At 43.3% G+C, this 26,058-nt stretch overlaps 1 protein-coding gene across 2 annotated transcripts in view; it reads right to left on the bottom strand.

The window, feature by feature from the left end:
- Positions 1-22,899: 22,899 nt before the first annotated feature.
- VAV3 (vav guanine nucleotide exchange factor 3) overlaps positions 22,900-26,058 on the bottom strand; it is a 238,930-nt gene continuing 235,771 nt past the window's right edge. For both annotated transcript variants that reach the window (XM_054037316.1, XM_054037317.1), the window contains one exon: positions 22,900-25,811. In XM_054037316.1, the coding sequence (XP_053893291.1) occupies positions 25,770-25,811 (42 nt within the window). In that variant the 3' untranslated portion in view covers positions 22,900-25,769. The remainder of the gene's footprint in view (positions 25,812-26,058) is intronic.

Genomic DNA, 26,058 nt, shown 5'->3' with positions numbered 1-26,058 from the left:
CCCTTCATCCAATCAGGGACCATTTCACAGTGGGAGACAGTACTATTAACATCGTTCTTTCTGCCTGGTCTCAGTCTCAGCAACATCCACCAATGACTGGATGTCTAGGAGTCTAATGGACATATCTGGACTCACTAAGTCCCAGTAGTATACTGTGAAGTAGACATCTGTCTCTAAAGAAAAACATCTAACCAACTGTAGAGACTGAATCCAACACACACTCATATGCACACTGCACTGTCTAGATGGCCAGTTTTCTTTCCTCTGTGAAAGCCCCATTTGCCAAGGAACTAAAAGCTCACCAGTCTTTGTAATTGTTTTACTTACTAAAGCACTGAAGTCCTTCTGCAGCCTATACACTTTGTATCACTGCATGGCTAAGATGTACACAAATTGAGAATAAATCAAATTCACAATGATCACTTATGTCACTCAGTTGGAGGCTGGAATTTATTTCCTGTTTTACCTTTTCTAAGTGATACATTATGGGACCTTCCACAAGCAAACAGCCTTGGAGATGAACTTTTACTATATACACACACACCTAGAATGAGTAACTCACATGTTTTCCTTCCTGCCACCACTACTTTACTAAGGTGTTTAAGCCCAGAGCAGTAAAAGGAAAGCCGCTTTCAGAGAACAGATAGTTCTCTCTGCATTTCCATTCAAGCTCTCAATATCTCTGCTGAGATTGCAAACATGGGAGCCAATTTCCATGTCAACAGGAAGTCTGGCTCACAGCAGATCCATGAGGAGGTAACAATAGTCACAGCATTACAAGGTGGTGGCGCCTATCTGGCCAGTTAATGGCTACCCAGAATGGACTGTCTGTACTCTCACAGAACTAGAGGAAAGAGACATACAGGAAGATTATAGAAACGTCAGGATCTAGGAGACAAACACCCCAAACAGACTGTCACCAAGTCAATTAGTACCAAATGTTGGTGTTTTTGCCATGAACACCTGCCAGTGGGAAATGGACTCTGAGCACTGAATTAATTTCATGCGTGCCACCAAACAGCCAGTAGACAGTACCAAGTTTCAGTCACTACTACCTTGCACTGGATTTGGTTTGATGACCTATCAAATGCTCTGGATCCCATTACCAATCCACTTCTATTCAGGATCTATGCTACTGTGAACATATTTTAAAAAAAAAACCTTAACACGTTACCTTTCTATGGGTCTCCCACTATGTTTGAATATAAGTGCTCACAATGTGCTGGGAATTTTGCAGACATATAGGAAGGAATGGTTCCTGTGCACAAACTCAGGACAGAGAGGAAGGTGGACAAAAGTTATGGCCAGAGGCATAGTGAACAGCAATATTTTAATACCAGTTAATTAGATTCACTACTGACAGCAGGGCAGAAATCACCTTTTAAGAGGAACTAAAATGAGGACAGAGTAAAGACCTTCACAAATAATACATACATATTAATATATTATATGTGTGCATTTTTACAAACCCATCAATACTTTGAACTGTCTACCATCTGAAGATCTCTAAGTGACTTACAAATATTCACACCTCTATGAAATAGTATTTATATGCATTACACAAACATACACAGAGAGTAACTGAATCTCTATCCATCCACTCATTCGCAAGGTATTTTTGCTAGCACATTGCTTTTTAACCTAACCAATCTTCTCTTTTGTGCACTTTTCTTGTCTAAAGGACTTTCACCCTGCTCCTTACCATGGAGCACCAGGAGGTCTCCCAAGTGCCCTTTGTTAACAGAATCAGCCTTTTATCTGCAGTGTCTCTCACAATGAAAAAGAGACAGGACTCAGGTGTAGTAAACACAAAAGTGATGCTGTACTGAGGAACACTGGACAGTACTCAGCATCCTAGCTCTGTAACTCAGACAGAGGAGCATAGCTTGTGCTATGTAGCGTAGTCACCCAACCACTAGAATGGGCTGACTCCATACCTGCCTAAGTGCCCAACAATGGGAGTCTGCAGGACAACTTGTTTCCCACCACTGCAGCCAGAAGGCACAACTCACCCATCTGCATGCCTGCTCAGGAGGGAGACTCAGGATGAAACAACAGATGCTTGGACAGAGGTAGGTGGAAGGATCAGTGAATCTGCATAAGAAAAGAACATGGAATTGATTAGTGTATTCAGGGTGGAGAGGGAGAGGAGTGTGTTTTACCCAGAAAATGTCACAAGTATCACTGAGTGATGTGGAAAATTTTTGGAGGAGCCCCTTGTTAAAATTTGGCAGCACATCACAGCCTCTTAGATCAGCTAAGGTAGTTGATATGTTAATAAACCTTCCTGCTCACAGAACTCTGGAGCAGCTTTCAGAAGTTAGGCTAACCAGACAGCAAGTGTGAAAAATCAGGGCATTTCTTTTTTTAGGGGTGGGAGGGGGGAAGAGGTGGTATAGTTGTCTATATAAGACAAATCCCCTAATATTTGGGGTGTCTGGTCTGGTGTCTGGCCTGGTCACCCTAACATAAGTGTAATGTAAAACAGCATTTCTGGTTGCTGAAGGTAATATATAATCAAAGCAATGTAGAATGACTTCAGTAAATTTGTGAACAGGTATGTGTAATAGTGTTGTTCACAGTTTAAAATATCTTCTGGGCAACATCTAGCATGTATGGGTGAGATTTGCAAAATCACTCACTGCTGGCCTAATTCTGCTCCCAACGTGACCATTTGAAAATCCCAACCTGTGTCTGCCTGTGGCTAGTACATGTAACTTAACTTTATACTTTACTTTTAACCCTGCTACACAGGGTTTTTCTGCAGAAGAGTTTCAACAGCCACAAGATGTAGGATTTTCAAAGCATCTTAACTGAGTTAGGTGCCCAAATCTCATTGAACTTCATAGGAGTTGGGAACCTAACTTTTGGCTTATTTAAAAAGCCCAGCTCTAGTTATTCAATTGTCATAATTTAATAAACACCTAAATTCTATAGGTAAAACATTCTCCCACACTCAGTTTAGCCTGACATCTTGTGGCCACAAAGAACATAACATTCTGCAAACCAAGCATCTGTACACTGTCATTGATGCACATGAGCATGCTAATGACTGCATTATAATTTACACAAAAACAAAATAGCTCTGGAGCACTGCAAGATGCAATTATTTCATCTAATTAAATGTGGTACTGGTCTCAGTTTTGTGTGTTAATGGGACAAGTTGATACATAATTTTAAAGACAAAATGCATTACAAATAACCTGGGATTTTGGTTAACTAAACTATTTCAATATATTGTGTTGTTATAGCTATGTCAGTCCCAGAATATTAGAGAGACAAGATGGATGAGTATTGGATCTTTTATTGGTGAGAAAGCTTGTCTCTGATATTACCTCATTCTCCTTGTCTTTCTAAAGTATTTCAGGTAATATTCTGAAATCCTAAAAATTGATCACATACATTCAAAACTATTATTTATCTAATGTGAGATGTAAATGGCCAAAGCATCTGAAAGTTTTCCTTTGAAATTGTGACTTTTAATATTGCCTTGATTTTTGCCATAGGGACTGAATTGCTCTCTGCAACAAGACTAGAACATGCAGTGCTTTAGTGCAGTGGAGTTTAAAAAAAATCCCTCTCAGACAGGATGATAAATAGCTAATGAAAAATAGTTTTCTTGACTACAAACATACGAACAGTTGGGGGTAGGGGGAACCCAGTGATGAGTAGCTTGTGTTGCTTTTCCCAAAGAGAGGACTATTGATTCAATTTAAAGAAAAATACATTTAATCTTGTGGGGGGTGCAAGGGAGAGAGGGGCTCAGACTGGGAAGATTTGGAGCACTGCCTGAAGAGGTTTGATGCTCGCTGCGACTTCTCCTTTTTGGCATAGCAAAGAACAATTAAGCAATAACACACTGAAAATAATTTATGCGGTTTGATTTCTTTCCATACCAGATGTTCCCACATTTATTCAGATCTCCCCAAGTCTTTTTCTCCAGCCAAGAGAGTGAGCAGCTGTTACTTCTGAAGTCAACACCAAAGCTGGTTAATGGATCTGCTAGCTGGAGATTGCTACATGACAGATCCAACTGCACTTCTCCCCGGGGCCTGCTCGTGTTCCCATTGAAGTTAACAGCAAAACGCTCATTGTCTTTAGAGGGAGCGGGATAAGGTTGCTGGAGAGCAGGGGCATCAGTTAGCTAATGCACCTGTTCTTCCACCAAGCCCCAGCCAATGATTTCAGGTTCACTTGCATTCCCTTGGCATTCCAGCTGGCACCATAAGGCTTTGCAGCTCATCAACTGGCCAGCTCCCCTTTTCATTTTTTTTTAAATTAGGCCCGCATGGAAAAGATTTTTTAAAAATAATTGCAACATTCAAATTAGAACCACAGGTGGGTTTGTTAGTTTTATGTTAGTAATGAGCATAAAGTTCAAGAAATGGCAACTACAAAGCTGCATCTCATTAGCATCCTGAATAACCTGAAATATTACTGACTACACACAATACTTGGGGCCAGAGCCTCAGCTAGCGTAAACTGGAAAAATCTGCATTTTTGACTTCTGTGAAACTACACCAGTGTGTACACCAATTGAGAATCAGGCTGTTGGCCTTTAAAGGGACAATGCTAGTTAATTTACTCCAAGTTAGCTCTTGTTCGTCATTTTAAAATAAAGCAAAAGTCTTCATAGAAGTGTTGTCGTGACTTTGTATTTGTACTAAAAGCATTTTGTTATGTATGTTTTGCTTGAATTTAAGTGTTCGGTGGCCAGCTGCTGATGACAGAGACTACAAGGCCCAAAGGGGGGCTAAAAGGAAGATTTGTCCCTACTGCTAGCCCCCTGATCTCTCCTTGTAGTTCTGGAAAAAAAGGGGCATGTAACTGTTATGCACCTTTATATTTGTAGGAGCTATGCACGTCTGTAGAAACAACAGCCATTTAATTCTCAGAGTTGTTGCAACCTACTACATGAGACACACTGTCTCTTTCATGAAGAATTTACTTTAGTTCTTTCTTGTTTTCCTTTATCCAAAAGGAAACTATTTATAGGCTAGTGTGTATAGAAGCATAACAGGTGGCGCTGGAAGGAACTCATATGGGACAGTGTTACCTGAGATACCCCCTCCATTGCAGGAACATGCCCCACAGGTCCCCAGCCTCAGCTCCCCCTGTCAAAAGTCCCTCAGACCAATGGTTCTCAACCAGGAGCCTGGGGGCCCAGAGCAGGTTTCAGGGAGTCGGCCAAAATAAACTAGAAAGCAGGGCCAGCGTTAGACTTGCTGGGGCCCAGGGCAGAAAGCCAAAGCCTGAGCCCCGTTGCCTGGGGGTGTAGCCAAAGCCTGAGCAACTTTGCTTTGAAGGGCCCCAAGTGGCATAGGGCCCCAGGCAATTGCCCTGCTTGCTACCCCCTAACACAGACCCTGGTTTTTAATCTATTGGATATACAGAAAAACAGTTGTTGTGGCACTGCTGGGCCCCAGAGTTTTTATAGCATATTGCGGGAGGGGCTCAGAAAGAAAGGTTGAGAACCCCTGCGTCAGACCAACACGCCATAGGCTAAAGCTACCCTTTCTTGTAGGCTTATTTGTTAACATAGAGACTTCAAAATAACCTAAAATAAAGTCCAATATCATAACTCAAAAGTTCTTACTTGGCTCTGTCATTTTCTGCCAATCCAAGCTCTTCTTCTAGCCCACTCATCCTTCAGAGTGGACAGCCCCTGTGCTTCCCCCAGGGGCTCTTAATAGACCCCAAACAAAGGAGTCAGACAAACAGTACCCACCTGGAGCAAAATGAAAGTCCTGTGCAATCAGTGTCCATTCCCCTGAGCTTATCCTCCTCCTACTCCATCCTGGATTCTTCCCCCATACTCTGCTCCTGAGCTTTCCTGCTCCCAGAGCTCTTTTCCCCAGCACCTTTCTACTGCTTCCCTTACCAGGACACTCTGGCAGGCCACACCCTTCCCCCCTCAATCAACTGAGACCCCACCTGCAGCTCATTATAGGGAGCACCTATTCTCTTCTCAGCTACATCTCATTAGTAAACAACGCTGGCTGGCCTCAGCCCTCTGGCCCTTAAAGGGGCAGACCACCCTATTACAGACAGCAATACTCAGCCAGAGCTCTTGTTGCCCACCCGTGGGGTCTACCAAAAAAGAGTAGAGCCATCAAACACAAGCAGGAGAGACAGCCTGGGCTGCTAGTCAGCAGTAACCACAGTGAAGGGCAAAGTTTAAATGCCCAGGGGCGACCTTAGCTAGATTATTACATAAGGTTTGACAGGCAAATCAGGGGGCATGATTCCCATCACCAAACAGCAATAACGATAGTAGAGTGGTGTTGGTGGGATGAGTAAGGTGATAGAGCAACAAAATTACAGCAGCTGCATAGCAAAGAATGTGGGTTTGGCAGATGGTGGAGTGGGCCACCAGGGAGAATAGCTGAAGGGACGCCCCCTAGCCTAGAGAAAGGAAGAGGGTCTTACTGGACAGTGCCACTAGTACCGTGGTAAGGGCGAGAGAGTGGCTGGCCTACCTAGTCACAGTATCATGGCTAACTTGCCATACTAAGGGGCAGGAGAGGCTAGAGAAGAGCAGCACAGTGGGGTAAGGGGTGCAGGGAGAGCATGGTTTGTGTCTGAGCACACTGCCAGTGGCCAGCGAGGGAACCCCACTGGTGCATAGGCATGGGAACGAAGAGTGTGGGGAGTGCTGCAGCACCCCCAGGTTTTGCATGGGATCCCAGCCACCAGCCCCCACCCACCCACACAGAGTCCTGGCCACCAGTTCCATGCTTGGGGGCTCTGCCTCCGGCCCCAGGTCCCAGCTGCCGGCCCCGGTCCCAGCTGCCAGCCTCAGTGCTATTGGTTGGTGAGCACCGCATGAGAATCTCCTGGGGAAGGGGAAGTTGTTCTCAGGACCTGCCCAAGCAATCTGGTACAACAGTGGTGCCATTTAACAGAAATGCTTTCATGGGCGTGACATGTCACTAAATTTTAGAGGTTAAACATTCTCCTGGGGTATTTGCAGCCCAAGCAATATAGCACCGTGCAGGTGCATGAGAGCCAGAGTAACAGTGAAGCAGACCACAAAGATAAGAAAACTGACCAGTTGTTTTCTTTGTCCAGGTTCATTGAAGTGAAAGAGGGCAAACGGTGCAAAAGAAAACAGGTAAGTGACATGGTAACATTCTTTCACTTTCAATAATTAAATGTAAATTAATAGGCATGGACATTTGGAGTTTAAGTATAAAATTCTGGTCTTACTGAAGTTTGACTTCAATGCGGCCAGAATTTCACCCTAAGTGTACTGAGCTAGATCCTAACCTGGTGTAAATAAATGGAGCTATGCCAATTTATACCCTATGAGGATCTGGTTCTAGGTTTTTAACCTTTAACTATGCTGTGAAACTGTTTGTATTAATAGGAAAAAATATTTTACCATATTTTTGCTCTGCTTACATCATACAGTTTTAGGGCCAAATTCTTCTGTTACACTGCTACAAGCTCCCACCGGAGTCACTGTGAATGAGAGCAGTGTTTGTCCTGTTTTGCTTATACTCCTATGGTCTGAATTTTAAAGGTATTTAGACATCTAAAAATGCATATAGGCACCAAGTGGGATTTTTCAGAAGCATCTAAATACCTTTAGAAATGTGGCCTTTTGTCCACTAGTGATGAAACAAGACACAAGATGTCTTGTGGTGTTGAACAACGATAAACCATTGTTATTTTATGTCTTTGAGAGGTGACAAGTGGAAGTGAGTATTACATCAAACACATTAGAAGGGTGCAGTAAAATGTAGCATATAGGAAATCTTATGCTACTTAATCCAATGCAACCCTCCCCCCAAAAAAACCACTTTGCTGCATTTCTCTCAATGAGAAAACCCCCAAACAAACAGAAACCTTTCTCTTCACCAGTGCCTCCTTAGAATACATGGCAATCAAATGGCTTTCTTCACTTCAACTGCAGCAAGATCATTTTGCTTGCTCAATTATAAACACAAACACGAAAAAAAGGTATATTCTGTGAACCTGGGAGAGAGCAGATGTTAATTGCAATGAAATGGTATAAAGGCCAAACCTGAATCTGTTTTGTTTTGTTTTGCATTAGTTCAGCAGCTCTCTTAAACAGCACGAACTGCAGTGTATGCAAATCTTGATAGCTTGACAAAGATATATGTAGCCTTGCCCATTCTATATAGCCAAATGTCACTTATGTAGTTATTAGCAATCGCCCTTAAGCTAATGCATCATATGTCTTTTTGACAAGAAGAATGGCTGGGTTCTGACAAAGAGTAATTTTGATTTCAACACCAAAATGTAAAATATAGAAATCAAACATGAAATTATTAGTGAGAAATGTAAGCAGAAGAACGGGGCTTGTATAATTTTATTAGAATGATATGTCTCTGGACTGCCCCATGTGATAGGAGCACTCATTCTTGAGTGCCTCCTAGTGGCTGAGTGTGGTACCACAGTCCTTTTCTCAACCCTGGCGCCCCCTGCAGGCTGCCAGATGACCTTAGTGGGTCTTAGTGGGACTGAGTCACAAGTCCAAATAACAAAACTATTTATTTGCCCTTACTAGGGCCTTCAAGCCTAGCTCTGAGTCCCTTTAAATACAGCCCTTTTTGGGGGCTCAATCCTTTCTCCTTTGTGGGGTTTATACCCCATTTACTTATGGCTGGTAGGGGAACCTGGGCCTGCCCACTACTCCAATTCCAACCCAGGGACCCTATACACCTCAGCCACATACTGCTTACCCAATCCTTCACTGCACTTTCCCTCTTCTTGCTGGCCCTTTTATCTCCAGTCCTATCTCAGGGCCAACATACTCAGGCTCTTCTCTTTCAGCAATCCCAATTATGTAAATTCAACCAGCGATATCCTCTGGCTAGTTGTTGAGCTCCTTTGGCCAGAGAGTACACTTCTGGTTTCCAGCCTGGAACTGACCTGCTAAGGCCCATGACAGGCTTGGAAGCAGACCTTCACTGCTCCTTTCTAGGGGAGACCATGTGGCCTCCAGTAGGGAGCTGCCAAGGCCAGGCACATCCTGTCATGCTGTAATATAGTTCTAAACACCATACAGTAAAGTAAATGATACAAAAAATGGAAGCTATAGTATTTTGAGACTATACAATCATTAATGCCCCAGGGAACTACAGCTCTCTCCCTCAGATGTATGTCAACACTTACTAACCAGCCATCTACAGCACTCTCTGATCACAAGCAGTTTTCCATAGAGGAAGAAGTTTGCCCTTCTACAATGTGCCCCAAACTTAGTTGGTTTCCAGGTCTTGTAGATCCTCCCCTTAGGCTAAGGGGGGGGGGGGTCCTTTAGCAGTGGGCGGGCTTATGCCCGCCCACTTCCTGGATCCCAATAGGTACAATGTGCTCAACTATGACCAGGAAAGGAAACACTTGTCAAAACAACTGGGGTTAATCTACATAACAGCCAACATATTGAACAATTCACTTGTCATTTGGACAGGATCTTAACAGATCTTAACAGACTAGAACATGCAGTGTTCTTAAAGTCCTGGAAAGTGGAGAGCACCCTCAGCTCCAACTGAAGTCAATGGGAGTTGAGGGCACTCAGCAATCTATTGGTTTGGGCCTTTAACCTCTACCTCAATTTCCCTATTTGTAAAATAAGGCTGCTAATACTCACCTACCTGTGCATTTGAGATCAGTTCATTTCAGATCAATCTAGAGTTTATTCTTCTTCTGTACAATGCTTTTATCTGGGCATTCAGAGAGCTAAGACTTCGGCCAAGATATGTTCTCAAGCATATACACAGCAAGAAACAGTTACCCAATGGGGAGAAAAATTATATATATACTAGCATCAGCACCTACTCTGTAATAAGCAACCAGAGTAGTAATAAGCAGAGCAATTACTGTTAGTGGCTACAAATAAGCCCAGGCATCACCCTTTAAGGTGACAAGTAATTGATCCAAAATTCCAGATTGCTAGTCAAGATAACAAATTTTGTTTTTTTAACCCAATTTCCTTTTGTGTATAGAGATAGGCAGAGGTCTAGTGGCACGGGCCAGCCTAGACATAGCTACATTGTAGAATAACTGGTGCTTGCATGGGAAGCAGTCACATTCTGTTATGTCACAGGTTAATCATTGTCATTTTACACAACAGCCATATCACACAGTCTATTAATTATTACTTAATGTCACTTCTCCACTAAATGTTTTGATGAATTCTACTGGTAATTAAAACTGTTCTTCTAGTGACATTCAAATAAAGCTTCTTGATGTTCACAGTGTAACACTGATGAAGAGGCAGAAAGAGAAAATATCTAGTTTTATTAGTGTCATACTGACTGGATGCATGTTATTTGTAGTACAGCTGTTTTCTGTACTTATTGATTCATTTAACTGATAACTACAATATATTCAGGACAAGTCCAAAAATCAAGAAAAAATTCATTTGTGTCTGCTAGATAAGCCACTGTAGTTATGTATACACATTAAGAATGCAGAAAAGACGATCCCATAAGTTTGAATATTAATTTATGTTAATAATTCTAGGGATAGTCAGTCAATAGAAAGATCTACTTTCATATCTCATACAGAATTAACCATAGCTTTTTACTTGTTTAAATATTTATGGTAAAGTATTTTATGATAATAATACTTAGTATAGGCCAGATTCTGATCTCAGATATGCCATGGATAAACTCTTTTGAGTCCATGAATTTACTCCAGATTAACACCAGTGTGAGATCAGAATCTGGCCCTGTAGGTTCATATAGGTAACATTTGTCAGTGATTCTCTTTTGATATTATCATTCTTTTCTTCACCTACTCTCACTATACTTATGATTTAATTTAATTTTAGTAATACTTAAAGGTTTGTTACATCGCAAACACTAAAGATGAAAATTCCATCATCTTCCTAGAATTGTCCTTGGAAGTCTACTTGGTGTGCTGAGTTATAACAAAGGTTCTCCCCAACAATAAGGATGAACATTATTAGTAAAGGATTGAAGTGCAATTGCCCCTTACAATCTAAGTGCCCTTTTTCCAGAGCCAACCTGGCTGAGCCAATACAATTTCGGAGTTGGGCCTACTCAGCTGGGTTTTATTACCTTCACCCTGAGAGGTATTACCACTCCTCTCCTAAATACAGTACACTTAGCATTCCCTCACACAGAACACTTCGGTTTTATCTAACTTGAATTGAACCCGAGAGATAGTCAGTGAATGGAACACTACAAAAACCATACAATTTCAAAAAGTTTAATCCCTTAACTTGAGAGCCTTTCCTGGTCTAGTGAATCTACAGCTTACTTACGGAAAGCAATTATGTAAGGCATTCAGAAATCCATGAGTGAAATTCTGAAACAGAGTGCATGCCTGCACAGGAGAGTAAAAAACCCTTAACTCGCTTGTGCTTACTACCTGGAACTTAGGGCATAAGGGGAGATGCACACCCACTTACACTCCAGCCTCCTGAAGAAGGCAGCTAAGGAATAGACAGAGTATTGTCTCTGTCCTCCCACCCCCAATTCCCATGGGATAGATGAGTGGCACATTACTACCTGCCTAGAGCAAAGTGATGATGGGAAAGGATCATGGCATCCTGGGTCACAGTTTCTGCTCTGCACTGCTCCTGAGGGCTGGTCCACACTAAGCCCCCAGTTTGAACTAAGATACGCAACTTCAGCTACGTGAATAACGTAGCTGAAGTCAAAGTATCTTAGCTCGAACTTAAAGGTACTTACTGCGGGTCCACACGCAGCAGGCAAGCTCCTCAGTCGACTCTGCCTACTCTGCAGGATTACCGGCGTCGACGGCGAGCACTTCCGGGATCGATTTATCGCGTCTAGACAAGACACGATAAATCGATCCCAGAAGATCGATTGCTTGCTGCCGAACCAGTGGGTATAGACGTACCCTGAGATAGCTCAGTTACGTGCTTGTTACTGTGGGCTGGGTGCCCTTGACACATAATCTAGCCTTATGTGTTACCCTCGTTAGAGTTCATGGTTACTGCTTGACCTGCAATACCAGACACTGTAGATCTCATGCCAGGCTCTCAGAGATTTTGATTCACTTTAAAATGTATTTATCCTTCTCTTACATTTAACAATAGTTCTACATTTCCTTCTTAGGAGAAATCTTTCCCTTTGGCCCTACACAGTTTATCTTAAGTAATGGGGAGGAACAGAGCAATGGAGGGAGGAGAAAGAAAGGAGAGAGAAACAGGGAAGCAGGATGTAAGCTCGATTGGCAAGAACTCTCTTTTACAAAGGGCTTATCTATACAAAGAGTTAGTGTGCACCAAGCTGGAGTGTAAATCTACAAGGCAGCCTTGTAAGATTTACACTCCAGGTTGCTGCACACTAACTCTTTGTATAGATAAGCCCTTTGTGACTAGCCTGCCATGCATTTATTGGCCATGTAGACCAGCTACCATGCACTAAAAGTTCCCTTCTGCTTCTTGACAGGAATAGATCAAAATGCACTAGGGAACTTTTAGTGTGCAGTAGACAGGGTCGCCAGAGCCTGTTAGTGTGCAGCAGGCTAGTGTGCTGTAGATTGACACCTTACCTTGCTGTGCACTAACTCTCCATTTAGATACACTCCAAGTGTTTGTATGGTGCCCAGCTCATGACTGGGGTCTCTGGATATAAATGTTACATACGACTAATGGAGGAAAGGGGAAATGGGCTAGAGAAGCAAAAGGGGAAGATTCACATACAGCCAGGAAGGTGGAAGACAGAAAAGTCTGTGAAAGCAGGTAGGAGGAGGAAAGAGTTGTTTTTATACAGGACCTGGCAAAATGGGGCTGGGGCTCTAGACACTAGCACAATACAAATAATAATACTGACCGGCTCCAGGGCCAATGGCAGTAAAATGTTCAAGGATATTGTCAAGGCCGATTCCCCACTCTGGCACTTCGAGTGCAGAAGGTGGGGGCCCACAAGGATTTTAAAAATTAATACTGGCCACTCCAGGCTTGTTTTAAACTCCCAAGGTTACAGCTTCACTCTGACCTTGGCTTGGTAAACGCTGCCACCACCCAAATGCAAAACCCCTTTTTTGAAACTCGGTGCACTTCAGAATTCCTTCCTTTGGGGAAGAGCTAGGGTGATCAGATCACACAGGTGAAATATCGGGATGCAGGGGGATGGGTGGGAGAGGAAAAAAAAAAGAAGAAGCCGGCAGCGGAGCAAAAACAAAAAAACGGCGGCCGGGGCTCCACGCCCTGCCCGCCCCCGCCCCCGCCTGCACCAGCATGCCTCCATCTCCATCTCCCCCCTCCCTTCAGAGTTTGCGCCGCCATGCAGCTGATCAGCGTAAGCCTGGGAGGGAGACGGGAGGAGGGCGGGGATTTGGGGACGATCCAATGGGGAAGGAGGGGGCGGAGTCAGGGTGTGTGTGGGGGGTGTGAGCCCCCTCCGGGCTCCGCTCCGCCTGTGAGCAGAAGCAAAATATCGGGACAATTCGCATCCCAACCGAAGGTAGGTTGGGACACGGGACAAATAAGCAAATATCGGGACAGTCCCGATAAAATCGGGACGTCTGGTCACCCTAGGAAGAGCTGAGAAAGAAAACAAAGGAAATTAGCTGTTCCCCCCCCAGCTAATTAAACAACATGTGCACAAACCTCTTAGGACACCAAAAATCCAATCCTGTCCTTAAAAAAGGTAAATTTTATTAAAAACAAAAAGAAAGAAAATACATCTGGAACTTAAGCTTTTGCTAGATTTTAAAAGAGCAATTCCAAAAATTAAGCACACAAAATAGCTTTCTTGGGAGTTCAGCTTAAAGGTTATATGCAAACAAAAGCACCTGGGGTTAGCAAAGAGGAGTCCACAAGCCTTACAGAAAATAAAAGAAATAACCCTAATTGCGTCTAACTAAACGTTCCCTGTCCCAGTGAATTCTCCTAGGTATGGACGGTGGATTTTCATACCTGGTCCAAACTTTACACAGCATTCCAGCTGCTCCCGTCTCTTCAGCCCAGAGAGAACAACAGAGACACAAAGGGAAAGCTTTTTTCCCCATTTTAAAAAGTTCTAGCCTTCCTATTGGCTCTTTTTGTCAGGTGCCCACTCCCTTTTCTTTACCTGGGGGACTTTTTAACCCTTTACAGGTAAAGCAAGCAACCACCAAGAGGGACTTTATAGTTGACTGGCTGGCTGGGTGTCCATAAAAGGGAGCTCTCCCCCCCACTTTCATTTATCACGCGCCACCCAAATCACAGACAGTGCTGGCCAGCCTGGTTTAGGTCGGGTCAACACCGACTCGGAATTTTTCCTGGAGGTTTAGGAAACAGAGTTAATAAGATACATGCACTTCTAATTTCACTACTAATTACATGAAAAACTAAACAGTACTTCTTACATTTTAAGAACTACAATGACTTAGAATACAGGGACATTTTTACCCGGTTGATTCTGGGAAACCTTCCCGGGAGAGTGCAACAGCCACGTTGCTAGAGGCTCCTGAAATGTGTTGTATTTCAAAATCAAAGTCCTGAAGAGCTAAACTCCACCAAAGAAGTTTTTTGTTAGTTTCTTTGACTGAGTGAAGCCACTTCAGTGCAACATAGTCAGTCTGCAGGTGGAACCGCCGTCCCCAAATGTATGGGCGTAGCTTCTCCAGAGCATACACAATGGCGTAACATTCTTTTTCTGAGACTGACCAGTGGCTTTCCCTCTCAAAGTTTTTTGCTGAGAAACACGACAGGATGGAATTGTTGATCTGGTCTTTCCTGCATGAAAACTGCTCCTACACCATGGTTGGACGCATCTGTGGTTACGACGAACGGTTGGTCGAAGTCCGGGACCCTTAGTACAGGGTCAGATGTAAACGCTGCCTTAAGCTGGTTAAAGACTTTCTGACACTTCTCAGTCCACTGAACTGTGTTTGGCTGTTTTTTCCTGGTCAGATCTGTTAGTGGGGTGGCAATTTGGCTGTAGTGTGGTACAAATTGTCGGTAATACCCGGCCAAGCCCAAGAAGGATTGGACCTGCTTCAACTTAGGGACAGGTCAATTTTGGATAGCATTTACTTTAGCCTGTAGGGGGTTAATAGTACCTTGACCCACCTGGTGTCCAAGGTACGTTACCCTGTTTAGGCCTATTTGACACTTTTTGGCCATAACGGTTAATCCTGCATCCCTTATGCGCTGGAAGACAGCTTGGAGGTGTTCCAGGTGTTCTTCCCATGAATCTGAGAATATAGCCACATCGTCAAGGTAGGCAACTACAAATTCCCCAAAGCCAGCCAGAAGGTTATCTACCAGTCTCTGGAAGGTGGCGGGTGCATTTCACAGTCTGAAAGGGAGCACATTAAATTCATACAGTTTACGATAGTCCACGCAAAAGCAGATTTTCTCATCTGGTTTGGGAACCAGAACCACTGGAGAGGCCCATGCATTCTCAGAGGGGTGGATGACACCCATCTGTAACATGTCCTTGATCTCCCTTTCTATTGTGGTTTTGGCTTGAGGAGCCATCCGGTAGGGTTGGGCTCTAATTGGGCAAGCATCACCTGTATCAATGGAGTGGTACACCCGTTCCGTCCATCCTGGGGTGGCTGAAAATATTGGCGTGAAGCTGGTGCACAGGTCCTGGATTTTCTGTCACTGCCTTACACCCAAGGATCACAGAAAGGCTTACCTCTTCTACGCCACTGTTGCTTTTTCCTTCATACCCTGTTTCCCCGAAAATAAGACATCCTCCGAAAATAAGGCCTACTTACAGTTTTGCCTCTCGTTGTAATATAAGGCATCCCCCCGATAATAAGACCTCCCCGATAATAAGGCATCCACCGATAATAAGGCATTTTTCATTTCTGAAAAATAAGACATCCCCTGAAAATAAGACCTAGCGCATCTTTGGGAGCAAAAATTAATATAAGACACTGTCTTATTTTCGGGGAAACAGGGTAGTAGACTTCTTCAGGCCACTCAGTGTTGTATTTCTCCTGGGCTGTAAACTGGAGAACCTTGGTTTCTCAGGAATAAAAGGGCTTTAGAGAACTAACATCGTATACTTTAGATTTTAGGGTAGGGTATGGGAACTCTATGAGGTAATTATCAGTGCCCAGGCGCTCTCGGACCATAAATGGCCCCTCCCACGACGCTTCCATCTTATTGGCCTGAAGCGCTTTCAGGAGCATGACTTGGTCACATACTTTGAAGAAACACTCTCTGGCATGTTTATCATACCAGGCCTTTTGCTCTTGTTGAGCATCCTGTAGGTTTTCTCGAGCAAGGGCTAGAGAGTCTTTGAGGGTGTTTTGCAGGTTGCTTACAAAGTCCAAAATGTTAGTTGCTGGAGAAGATATAACCCCCTCCCATTGCTGCTTCACCAACTGTAATGGCCCCTTAACTTCGGGGCCATATACGAGTTCACAGGGTGAAAATCCCAAACTGGGATGTGGTACAGCCCTGTAGGCAAAGAGCAACTGCTGCAACACTAGGTCCCAATCATTGGAGTGCTCATTAACGAATTTACGTATCGTGGTCCCCAAAGTCCCATTAAACTTCTCCACTAGGCCATTCATTTGATGGTGGTAAGGTGTGGCAACCAAGTGGTTCACCCCATGAGCTTCCCAAAGATGTTTCATGGTCCCTGCCAGGAATTTAGTTCCCGAATCCATAAGGATGTCGTAGGGCCAACCTACCCTGGCAAAAATGTCTGTCAATGCCTGGTTCAAGCTTTTAGCCCCGACGTTGCTTAGAACTACTGTTTCCGGCCATCAGATGGCAAAATCCATGAAAGTCAGTATTACATCTTTCCTCACGGTGTCTTCTTAGAGAAAGGACCCAGAATATCCACAGCTACACACTGAAATGGAACCTCAATTATGGGGAGTGGCTAGAGACGGGCCTTGACCAGGTCTTGGGGCTTTCCCACCCTCTGGCACACCTCACAAGACCGGACATAGGTTGAAACATCCTTGCCCATTCCATCCAAGTGGAATGACTTCCCCAAACGGTCTTTGATCCTGTTCACCCCAGCATGGCCACTAGGGTGATTGTGGGGTAAGCTCAAGAACGTTTCCCTATATTTAGTTGGAACTACCAACTGTCTCTGAGAATGCCAGTCCTCCTTGTGCCCACCAGAAAGGGTCTCCTTGTATAAGAGTCCTCCTTCTATAACAAACCTGGACCTATTAGAAGAGCTGAGAGGTGGTGGGTCACTCCATACTCCCGTCCCAGCTCCCTTGAGTCTCTCATCTGACTCCTGCTCTGCCTGGAACTGCTCCTTTGATGCTGGAGACATTAGTTCCTTGGTGGGTTGTGGACTTGGGCTTGGTCCCACCGGAAGCAATGCAGGTGATGGGGTTGTTTCTGTTAACTATGAACCACTCTCTGCTGGTGCACTAGGTGGTATTTCAGGCTCTGGTTGCGCCTCTTGCGCCGGTTTAGCTGCTGCAGCGGGTGCAGGCGCTGTGGTGCCCCTTGGTGCTGGTTCCCCTGACTCTAGTGGGGTTGCAAGCATGGGCTCTGGTGCCGACTGCTCCGCCAGCTCCAATCCTTGGGCTGATTCTGGCTGGGTTCCAGGAACTGGATCTACAACTGCTGCCATAGACTCTGGTTTGGGGTTTGGTTCCACCACCTCTGGCTGGGTTCCTGTAGGAGGCTCAGGAATGGAATTAGGTGCGGATGCCTGTTTAGCTTGGCTGCGGATGACCATTCCCATCCTTTTTGTTAGCCTCACATGGTTGATTAAGTCTTCTCCCAGCAGCATGGGAATGGGATAATTGTCATAGACTGCAAAAGTCCATATTCCTGACCAGCCCTTGTACTGAACAGGCAACCTGGCTGTAGGCAAGTTAAACGAGTTGGCCTTAAAGGGTTGCACTATCACTTGGGCCTCTGGGTCGATGAATTTGGGGTCTACCAGGGATTGGTGAATAGCTGACACCTGTGCTCCAGTGTCTCTCCTTGTAGTAATCTTCCTCCCACCCACACTCACAGTTTCCCTTCGGTCTGTGGGTATTTGCGAGGCATCTGGGCCTGAAGGCTTTCGGTGGGACACCGGGGCGATGAGTTGCAGTCGGCTGGTGCTCTTGGGGCAGTTGATCTTCACATGCCCCAGCTCATTACATTTAAAGCATTGCCCAGCTGACTATGGGCTGGGGCAAGGCAGGTGGTTGGAGAGTGGGGTGATAGGATGAGAGGGCATCTGGGGTCTCCCTGGCTGTGTGTGGAGGGCTCCTCCTTGTGAGATGGGGCCTTCGCTGACCCCAATGGTGGAGTGTCATCTCGGGTTGCCCCTTCTGGTATCCGCACCAACTGCTACTAACTTTCTTCTTCTCCGTCACCTCCACCCATTTGGTTCCGATCTTCCACGCCTCAATTACAGTTTTGGGCTTCCCACCTAGGATGTACCTTTCTGTTTCCTCGGGAACACCCTCTAAGGACTGCTCCATTTGTATTAGGAGAGACAGATCTTCCGGAGATTTAACATTTGCTCCTGATATCCAGGCATTCAGTATTTTACAATGTGGTAGATGTGTTGGGAAAATGCCACGTCTGGTTTCCACCTTAGGACTCTGAACCACCAATGGGCATGTTTGGGTGTTAGCCCGATTCTAATTCTGACCTTTGGTTTAAAAAGTTTGTATTCATTCATGTATTCCTTAGACATTGCAGCTGCCACCTCTGCTAAGGGTCCACTGAGTTGCGGCCTTAGCTCCACCATATACCGGTCTGTAGGGGTGTTGTACCCAAGGCAGGCCCTTTCAAAATTTTCTAAGAAGGCCTGTGTATCATCGCCTACCTTGTATGTGGGGAATTTCTTGAAATGGGGAGTGGTACCTGGAGAAGGGCTGTTAGGGTTACCTGGTGGACCCAGCTTAGACCTTTCCAGCTTTAAGCGCTTCAGCTCTAGCTCCGCCTCCAAGCGCTTCGCCTGCATTTCTGCCTCCAAGTGCTTCACTTCTTTTTCCACTTCCACCTTCAAGCGCTTCGCCTGTCTCCTCTCCTCCGCTTCCAACTCCAAGCGCTTTGCCTCTCTTTTGTCCTCCGCTTCCAAGCACATCATCTGTAGAAAGAAATCCCTGTCTTCCACAGTCAGAACTCGGTCCGGGTTAAGGGCATCCCTCCATTTTGGCACCAGGATCTCAGTTAGGGGAGGGCTGACCCTTCCCTCCTGGGAAGTCCCTATTCCCCCATCTGCTCCCTTCATTTCCATCATGGAGCTGGATGTCTGGGTGTGATCTGGGTCTGTCTTCTCCGTGGCGTCCCGCTTTGGGAAGACTGGTTTTTCTAAGGTTTTGGTGCCTGACCTCAACCTCATGCACAGTCTGTCCTACTCTAGCCTAAACTATTTTGTTGCCACGAAGCTAGAAAAGAAAAAAAATTAAACTGCTTGGACTCCCTGGCTTGGCAGGCTGAACCCTTTCCTTGCCTGTTCCCCCTCAGGCAGCAAAGAAAAGAAAACAAAACAAAAAAAAAAAAAACCTCCCTGGTTTTCAAGCAGCCAAAAGGAAAAATGTGTTCATTTAAAATCCTGAGGTCTGTGCTTCTGGTAAATTTTATTAAAAACAAAAAAGAAAGAAAATACATCTGGAACTTAGGCTTTTGCTAGATTTTAAAAGAGCAATTCCACAAATTAAGCACCCAAAATAGCTTTCAGGTTACAAGCAAACAAAAGCATCTAGGATCAGGCCCAGTATTCCCCAAAGCCAATCAATTATAGTATCTGCATTAGTGAAGGTTTCAGATTGCTGAAGCATTAAAGCAGGGGTGGGCAACCTGTGGCTCCGGAGTCCCATGTGGCTCTTCAGAAGTTAATAATGTGCCAGGGGGTGCTCACTGCTCAACCCCTGGCTCTGCCACAGGTCCTACCTCCCACTCCACCCCTTCCCACCCCCTCCCCTGAGCCAGCAGTGCCCTCACTCCCCCCCTCCAAGCCTCCTGCACGCCACAAAACAGCTGATAGGGAGGTGCAGGGAGGGAGTGGGAGACGCTGATCGGCGGGGCTGCCGGTGGGCGGGAGGCGCTGGGAGCAGGAGCTGATGGTGGGCTGCTGACGTATTATTGTGGCTCTTTGGCAATGTACATTGGTAAATTCTGGCTCCTTGTCAGGCTCAGGTTGGCCACCTCTGCATTAAAGGATATCTGGTTCAAAGCCAAAGCTAGCACAGGCATCTGACATATTGGGCAATAGTTTTAAAAAAGTTATCCAGGGTAAGAAATGGTATTAATGGGAAACTTTACACATCAGACTGTAGGATTACAACACACATGGCCTGCAATCAGCTTTGGTCTTCTTATTTCCTGGTCCCCTGTTTCTTTTCAGACAATTTCAGTCCTCTCTAGAGCTACATTTTGCCATAGCAATTTTAGTAAAACCTGATTTCTGAAAGACGCAAACAACTCTTTTAGCAAATAGTCACCTCCTAACATGTCATTTGTTCTAACTACGAGTTTACTGAAGGTTAAACTGCAACATTTTAAAGCAACTACATAGCTAGCTTTCAAAAGCACAAGATTAAAATTGTAGTCAAAACAAGCGAAGGAAACAGATGTCTCAAACATTTCAGGAGGGTTCTTTTACTAAATAAAATCTAATATATTCAGAGTAAGCAGCAGAGATCCTTATAATGAATGGGTGGCATACTGTACAGTGAATCAGGAATTATAAAACTAAATTAAAAACCCAAATCTAATTTGCTATAAAAACAAATAGCTCCTAGCTCTTGAAAAGAAAGTTGCTGAGATATGCAATGAATCAGTCTTCTGCATTTGGAATTTTGATGCTGAATTCTTTGTATATTCTGTTGTTGAATTACAAATTTCAACATATTGTGAAAAATATATATTATTTATCATTAGCTTCATAAAGCTTTTGGCTGTGATGTTAAAGTGAACCACCAGCTACCGATCACTAGTGGAAATTCAGATAAACATTAAAAATTCTGTAGCCCTTTTCAAGGCGTATTAGAGGACAGATTAACATTTGTTCTCATAATAAAACAGATTCTAAGATTTGATGCTGTAAGAGGTTGAAGCATTGTTGAATTTGCTTACCCAGTTTACACTACCATTGTTTTTTAAAGCACTGTTGGGATACAATCAAAGAATCAGAGAAATGTAGAGCTAGAGGTGCCTCAAGAGGTCATCTAATCCACCCCTCATGCTAAAGTTATTTGCACAAGATGTGCAGCTAGCATCTTTCCAATAATCAGAAAAAATACTGTTTTCTGTTAGTAAGTATCCTTCAACAGGATCAGAATAAACTGGCTAAAACCAGTGTGTGTGCATGCACGCATATGACACGGATCACTGCTTTCTAAAAGATAGAATTAGAACTACTTAGCTGTGTGTCATAAACCCTAGCCTGCTGTGATTCATCTTTAGCTCAAGTGGGAGGAGCCAGTGCTTTCAGGGCAGGAGAATCTGAATTCTATCTTCAACATCAATGTGAATCTCTGAGTGGGCATAGTGTGCAGCAAAGCCACAACCATGAATGTACTGCAGTATTAATGTAACACATGAAACTGAGTGTGAAAGAGCCCTGGGTTACTGCAGTCATTAAAACTGCAATTGCAGCTTGACTGCAAAATACAATTGGTGACAATATCAATGAAAACCAGAGACATGCAAAACATTTGCACTGAACTTAAACCAAGCCTGGGTCTGAGGTTGCATGTGTTCCACAAACATAGGCAGAGAATGTTTGCACAAAGAAAAAGTCCACAATGTTAAGCCCCTCCAAGTGGCACACCTCTCTCCTGCCCCCATATCCTGAACAAGCCCTGGGAACCCCACCTCACCTTACCTTTGGAGGAGATTTAGAGCTTGTTTTGGGGTATAGGAAGGAGTGATCTTGGTGGGGGTGATTTTCCATGTTGAGGAAGGAATTTGTCTAACTCAAACCTCCAAATCAACTTTCAGTGGTTGGTTCAGTTCTAATTCCTACAAAGCAAACTGTGGCATTCAGAACCCCATCATGAACAGCCCTACAGATCAATTACAACAGTTTCTCTTAATTTCTCACTCAGCAGAGGGCACACCTCTCTTCTCTCTCATATAAGTAAAAGGGACCTGCGTGTGTGTGTGTGTGTGTGTGTGTGTGTGTGTGTGTGTGTGTGTGAGAGAGAGAGAGAGAGAGAGATGTTAAGAGCAGAATTTAATTGAAATGCATTCTGTGTCTTTCAAGTTAGGTGTGACTCTTAGATATATGATATGACAGGAAAATTATGCCTTCCATCTGTAGAGCTGTGTAAATGCCTCATTAAGTTTAATGATTATCATAAAAGTGGCTCCACAAAGAAAAGCTTTGTTACTGAAAAGTAGAAGTGACACGGTAAAGCCGTGTTTGATTTGTGTTATCATTGAACTGGCTAAATTAATAAATTGGCACAGTAATTATTCTGTTTGTAAATAAAGGGCTATATTTTCAAAATTTTATGTGAACAGGGTACATTATAAAAAGATAATTTAGCAGCCCAAGAAATTATGCACACAGCATATTTTCAGACTTGATCTCAAGTCAACTTGAATGCACGTGCGTGTGTGTCTAAGCACTGAGGGAATGGATAAAGAGGAGGAGGGATGGGCACATCTATAAAACAAGATGGACAAGAGGAATCTCTTTTAAAAATATATGGTCAGGCAAGAAATTACAAGTGCAGGTTTAGATAGAGGAAAACATACAAATAAGCAATTAACAACAATATATTAGCTGATTCTGAGTATCCATCCATCCATCCATATACAAAGCTATTCAGGATATAGCACAAGGGACATTAGTCTAAGAAGAAATCCTCGAAGGAAGGAAGGATATACTGACCTATATATGATGACAACACAATCTTACATATAAACAAGGTTTATACAAGTATGGGTTTGATAAACAGACCATTAACAATTCCTGCTAGTAACAGCAATTATTTAAAAAACCACACAGGAGCCAGACCATGCCTTTACACTACCAAGTATGAATTCTGACACGTGAATTTAAACAAGAAATTAACCAGTTTATTATATTCACATATGTACAAAATATTACAAATTAAAGTACTGTACTAAGTCACTGCATGACAGCAAGGTCTCCATACAGGCAAAAGAAAGCACATTGAGAAGCAGCGGCTCTGGAATAGTTACATAAGTCTTTGGTATTAGAAATATAGTTTAAGATGCAGCGTTTAACTCATTCAATACAGGGTATTAAACAGAGACAACAAAGATATACAGTATGAATACTATGAAAAAGTGTTTAGATATTACTTTAATTCTTCTCCAAGGTAAATTGCTGGACCCCTGAGTTGCTAAAAAGCACACAACAAATTTAGGGTAATAAGTCTACTTATCAAAATAATGTTAAAAGAACCCTAGGTTACTGAACATAACAGATGTGTTTCTTAATCTGTATTGAATTAAACTGCTTCTCCTCATACAAGAACTATATGCTAATAGCTAAGCACAAAACATTTCACAGAGCTAGAGCCTATTCCTTTACCCCTAAAGCAGGCAAAGCTGCCAAAGAACCAGTGTTGTCCACTTAAGGAGTATAGGATCAGGCCCACAACACATAATACTATTGCATGGCAAAATATAACCAGACAACATACCCAAGTCTAAACTGCTGTACAGATCACTTTATAAAATATCTTTTAGGAATCATTTACACATTTACAAATGCTCTAAATCAGTTCCATCAAATAATGTATTCAACTCAATCACAGTTACATAATTTTGAGGTAAACTCCCTGAACGATGCTACTTTGGCGGAGATTCATCCCTAAGGTTAAAATTCACCCATCTGCAGAGAATTTCTGAGAGGCTCGCTGCACCACTCGGCCCTGCAAAGGGGCTGCCTGCAGGATGCAATGTGTGGAAGGAATGGCTGCATAGGTATGTGTGTGTCTCTGCAACCCCCCCAGGATGTGAATGGGATGCCTGTGCTGGCCACAAATAATTGAGCATAAAAGTGGGGACCACGGGGGAGGGGAGGAGCAGCCCAAGGGAGGGGAGTTGGGGTATGTGCTCATTCTGTGGAGGATCATTGGATATTATGTAGTCTATGGGGTGGATAGCAGTTGCAAAGGGGCTGTATTGCTGGTCTGTGTGCACATTGTGGGAATGGATTCTCCTGCGTTTTATGCTGGAAGGAGGAGAGTGTCACACACAGGAAAAATGCAGTTCAGAATTTTATATATGCAGGAACATTTTGTTTAGCCCAAATTTTACAGGTAAGAGATTAGCTAAATATTAACCATTGTATATTCACACCTGTACAACATCACCACTAACACTTGTTTCAACTTTTTCTTCTGTGACCCAGGCCTTTCAAACTTCATTAAAATTCTGGATCTCAAAGGACAGGTATCACTTGCTCATGCCTGACACCAAGCTTACAGGCTTTCATGCTAACTTGGGGGCTCTTTTTCTTAGGATAATAGACACTTATGCATACATTGTGGAAGGAACAGTCCCTACCACTGCATTGCCATAACATCACTGCCACTCTGGGAGAGAAGTAGCAATCAGGGTTAGTGTCCTGAAAAACAGAAAGGCAGGCAACAGAAGAAAAAAAAATCTTTAAGAGATTCTTTTACCATGCCCTGATGATCAAGAAGGTATACACTGGATGATACATGCTCTCATTTGCTAGCAAGGGAAAGAGAAAAATCCCTTCATGGAGACCTGATGTAGAAAGCTTCCAAAACTAAAATACAGAAGTGCCAATAGTTTAAGGTAAGTGCAGTACTACCCTTAAAAATGATACCTTCTTTCCCAGTAGATCGGTTCCTGTGTGTATTTAGGGTGAAATCTCCTTGCTTTGCTCCAAAAATATATTTTTATTACTATTTAATTCTTTCAGCCCTGCAGAGCCAATACACTTATGGGACAGTGAGCGGGATTCTTTTTGTGCTCACACAGGAAAGGAACTGTTAACTAAATTCCTACTACAAAGCCAAATCTGCCACATTATAGGCAGAATATGACCTACAACATGTTTAAACTACTGATAATACATGAGCTATAAAGAACACGTTTTGTCTTTAAGATTCCTAGTTGTGTTTACATAGTTAGTTGCTTATTTGTAAACTGAGTAAAATTAGCTTTGGAGCGCACAACAAAACAAAAAGAGAGCGCCACAATCCCATTTTACAGTCATTTTTTCTAGCAGAACCACACTAAGTAACACTCCCCTTTTTAAAACTGCTGTCATAAAAACAAGTTGTTTGAAAATTTAGGCAGGACTTCAAGTCTGTTATAATTATCCCACGCATGTACCTTAGAAGAGAAGGCTATTAATATTTACTACATTTCTATTTTTCTCAGAATGGTTTGATGAGTGCACAACTGTTTGTTATGTGATAAGTAACATTGCTTGATGTTTCAAGACAGGTAATACTGACTTTACTTCATGCCCACTGGCATGACTGAACTTTCCTTTTTCTGTATGCAGTGATAACGAGTAATAAGCCTTCATCTCCTCCTTCTACCATCACAGATGTTAGCTACTAGAAAAAAAAAACGTATTAAACATTTACCAATAGGTAGCATTTGCTGTGTACCACCGCATGAAAAGCAGCATAAAGAAATCTGTTTTGCAAGGATCGTCTGGGAAGGTGAGGTTTGGGCTTTATACTGGTCCCCGATGATGGCAAACTGGCAGACTGTTTCTTGCATAGCTCTGGGCAAACCATTAATCTGTCAGCACAAACTTCTGTAGAAATTCCAACAATAAAACTGGAGGGTTTGGACGGAGAGAAAATGCTGCTTTTGAAATACTTAACAAGACTAATAATGCTTTGCAGATTGTTGTATTCCACAGTCCCTGAAATTTCTGGTCAACAGTGCATAGTAAGTGTTCAATTCATTCATCTTCTTCAACATAGGTTGATGGAAACCAGCCCACCTAAAAAAGGCAAAAGCAGAAGAAAAATAATAGATAAGATGCTAATGACATGGGACAGTTCTTTGAAAGGCCTGCCGGGGCAAAAACTATAATGGTTCTGTTTAATAACAAGAGGACACAAAATTATAAAGATAAACTTGATTGTGCTGCTACAACACTTAGTTAGAATAACGCCTCTCAACCAAGTGATGCAAATTATTGATCCCATGATTTGGAAACTGCAGCACTGGACATTAAAACCTATTTT

The sequence above is a fragment of the Malaclemys terrapin genome, chromosome 8, assembly GCF_027887155.1.
Source record: "Malaclemys terrapin pileata isolate rMalTer1 chromosome 8, rMalTer1.hap1, whole genome shotgun sequence".
NCBI classification, from domain to species: Eukaryota; Metazoa; Chordata; order Testudines; family Emydidae; genus Malaclemys; species Malaclemys terrapin.
The sequence above is the reverse complement of the archived record's forward strand: the minus strand, read 5'-3'. Positions and strand labels throughout refer to the sequence as shown.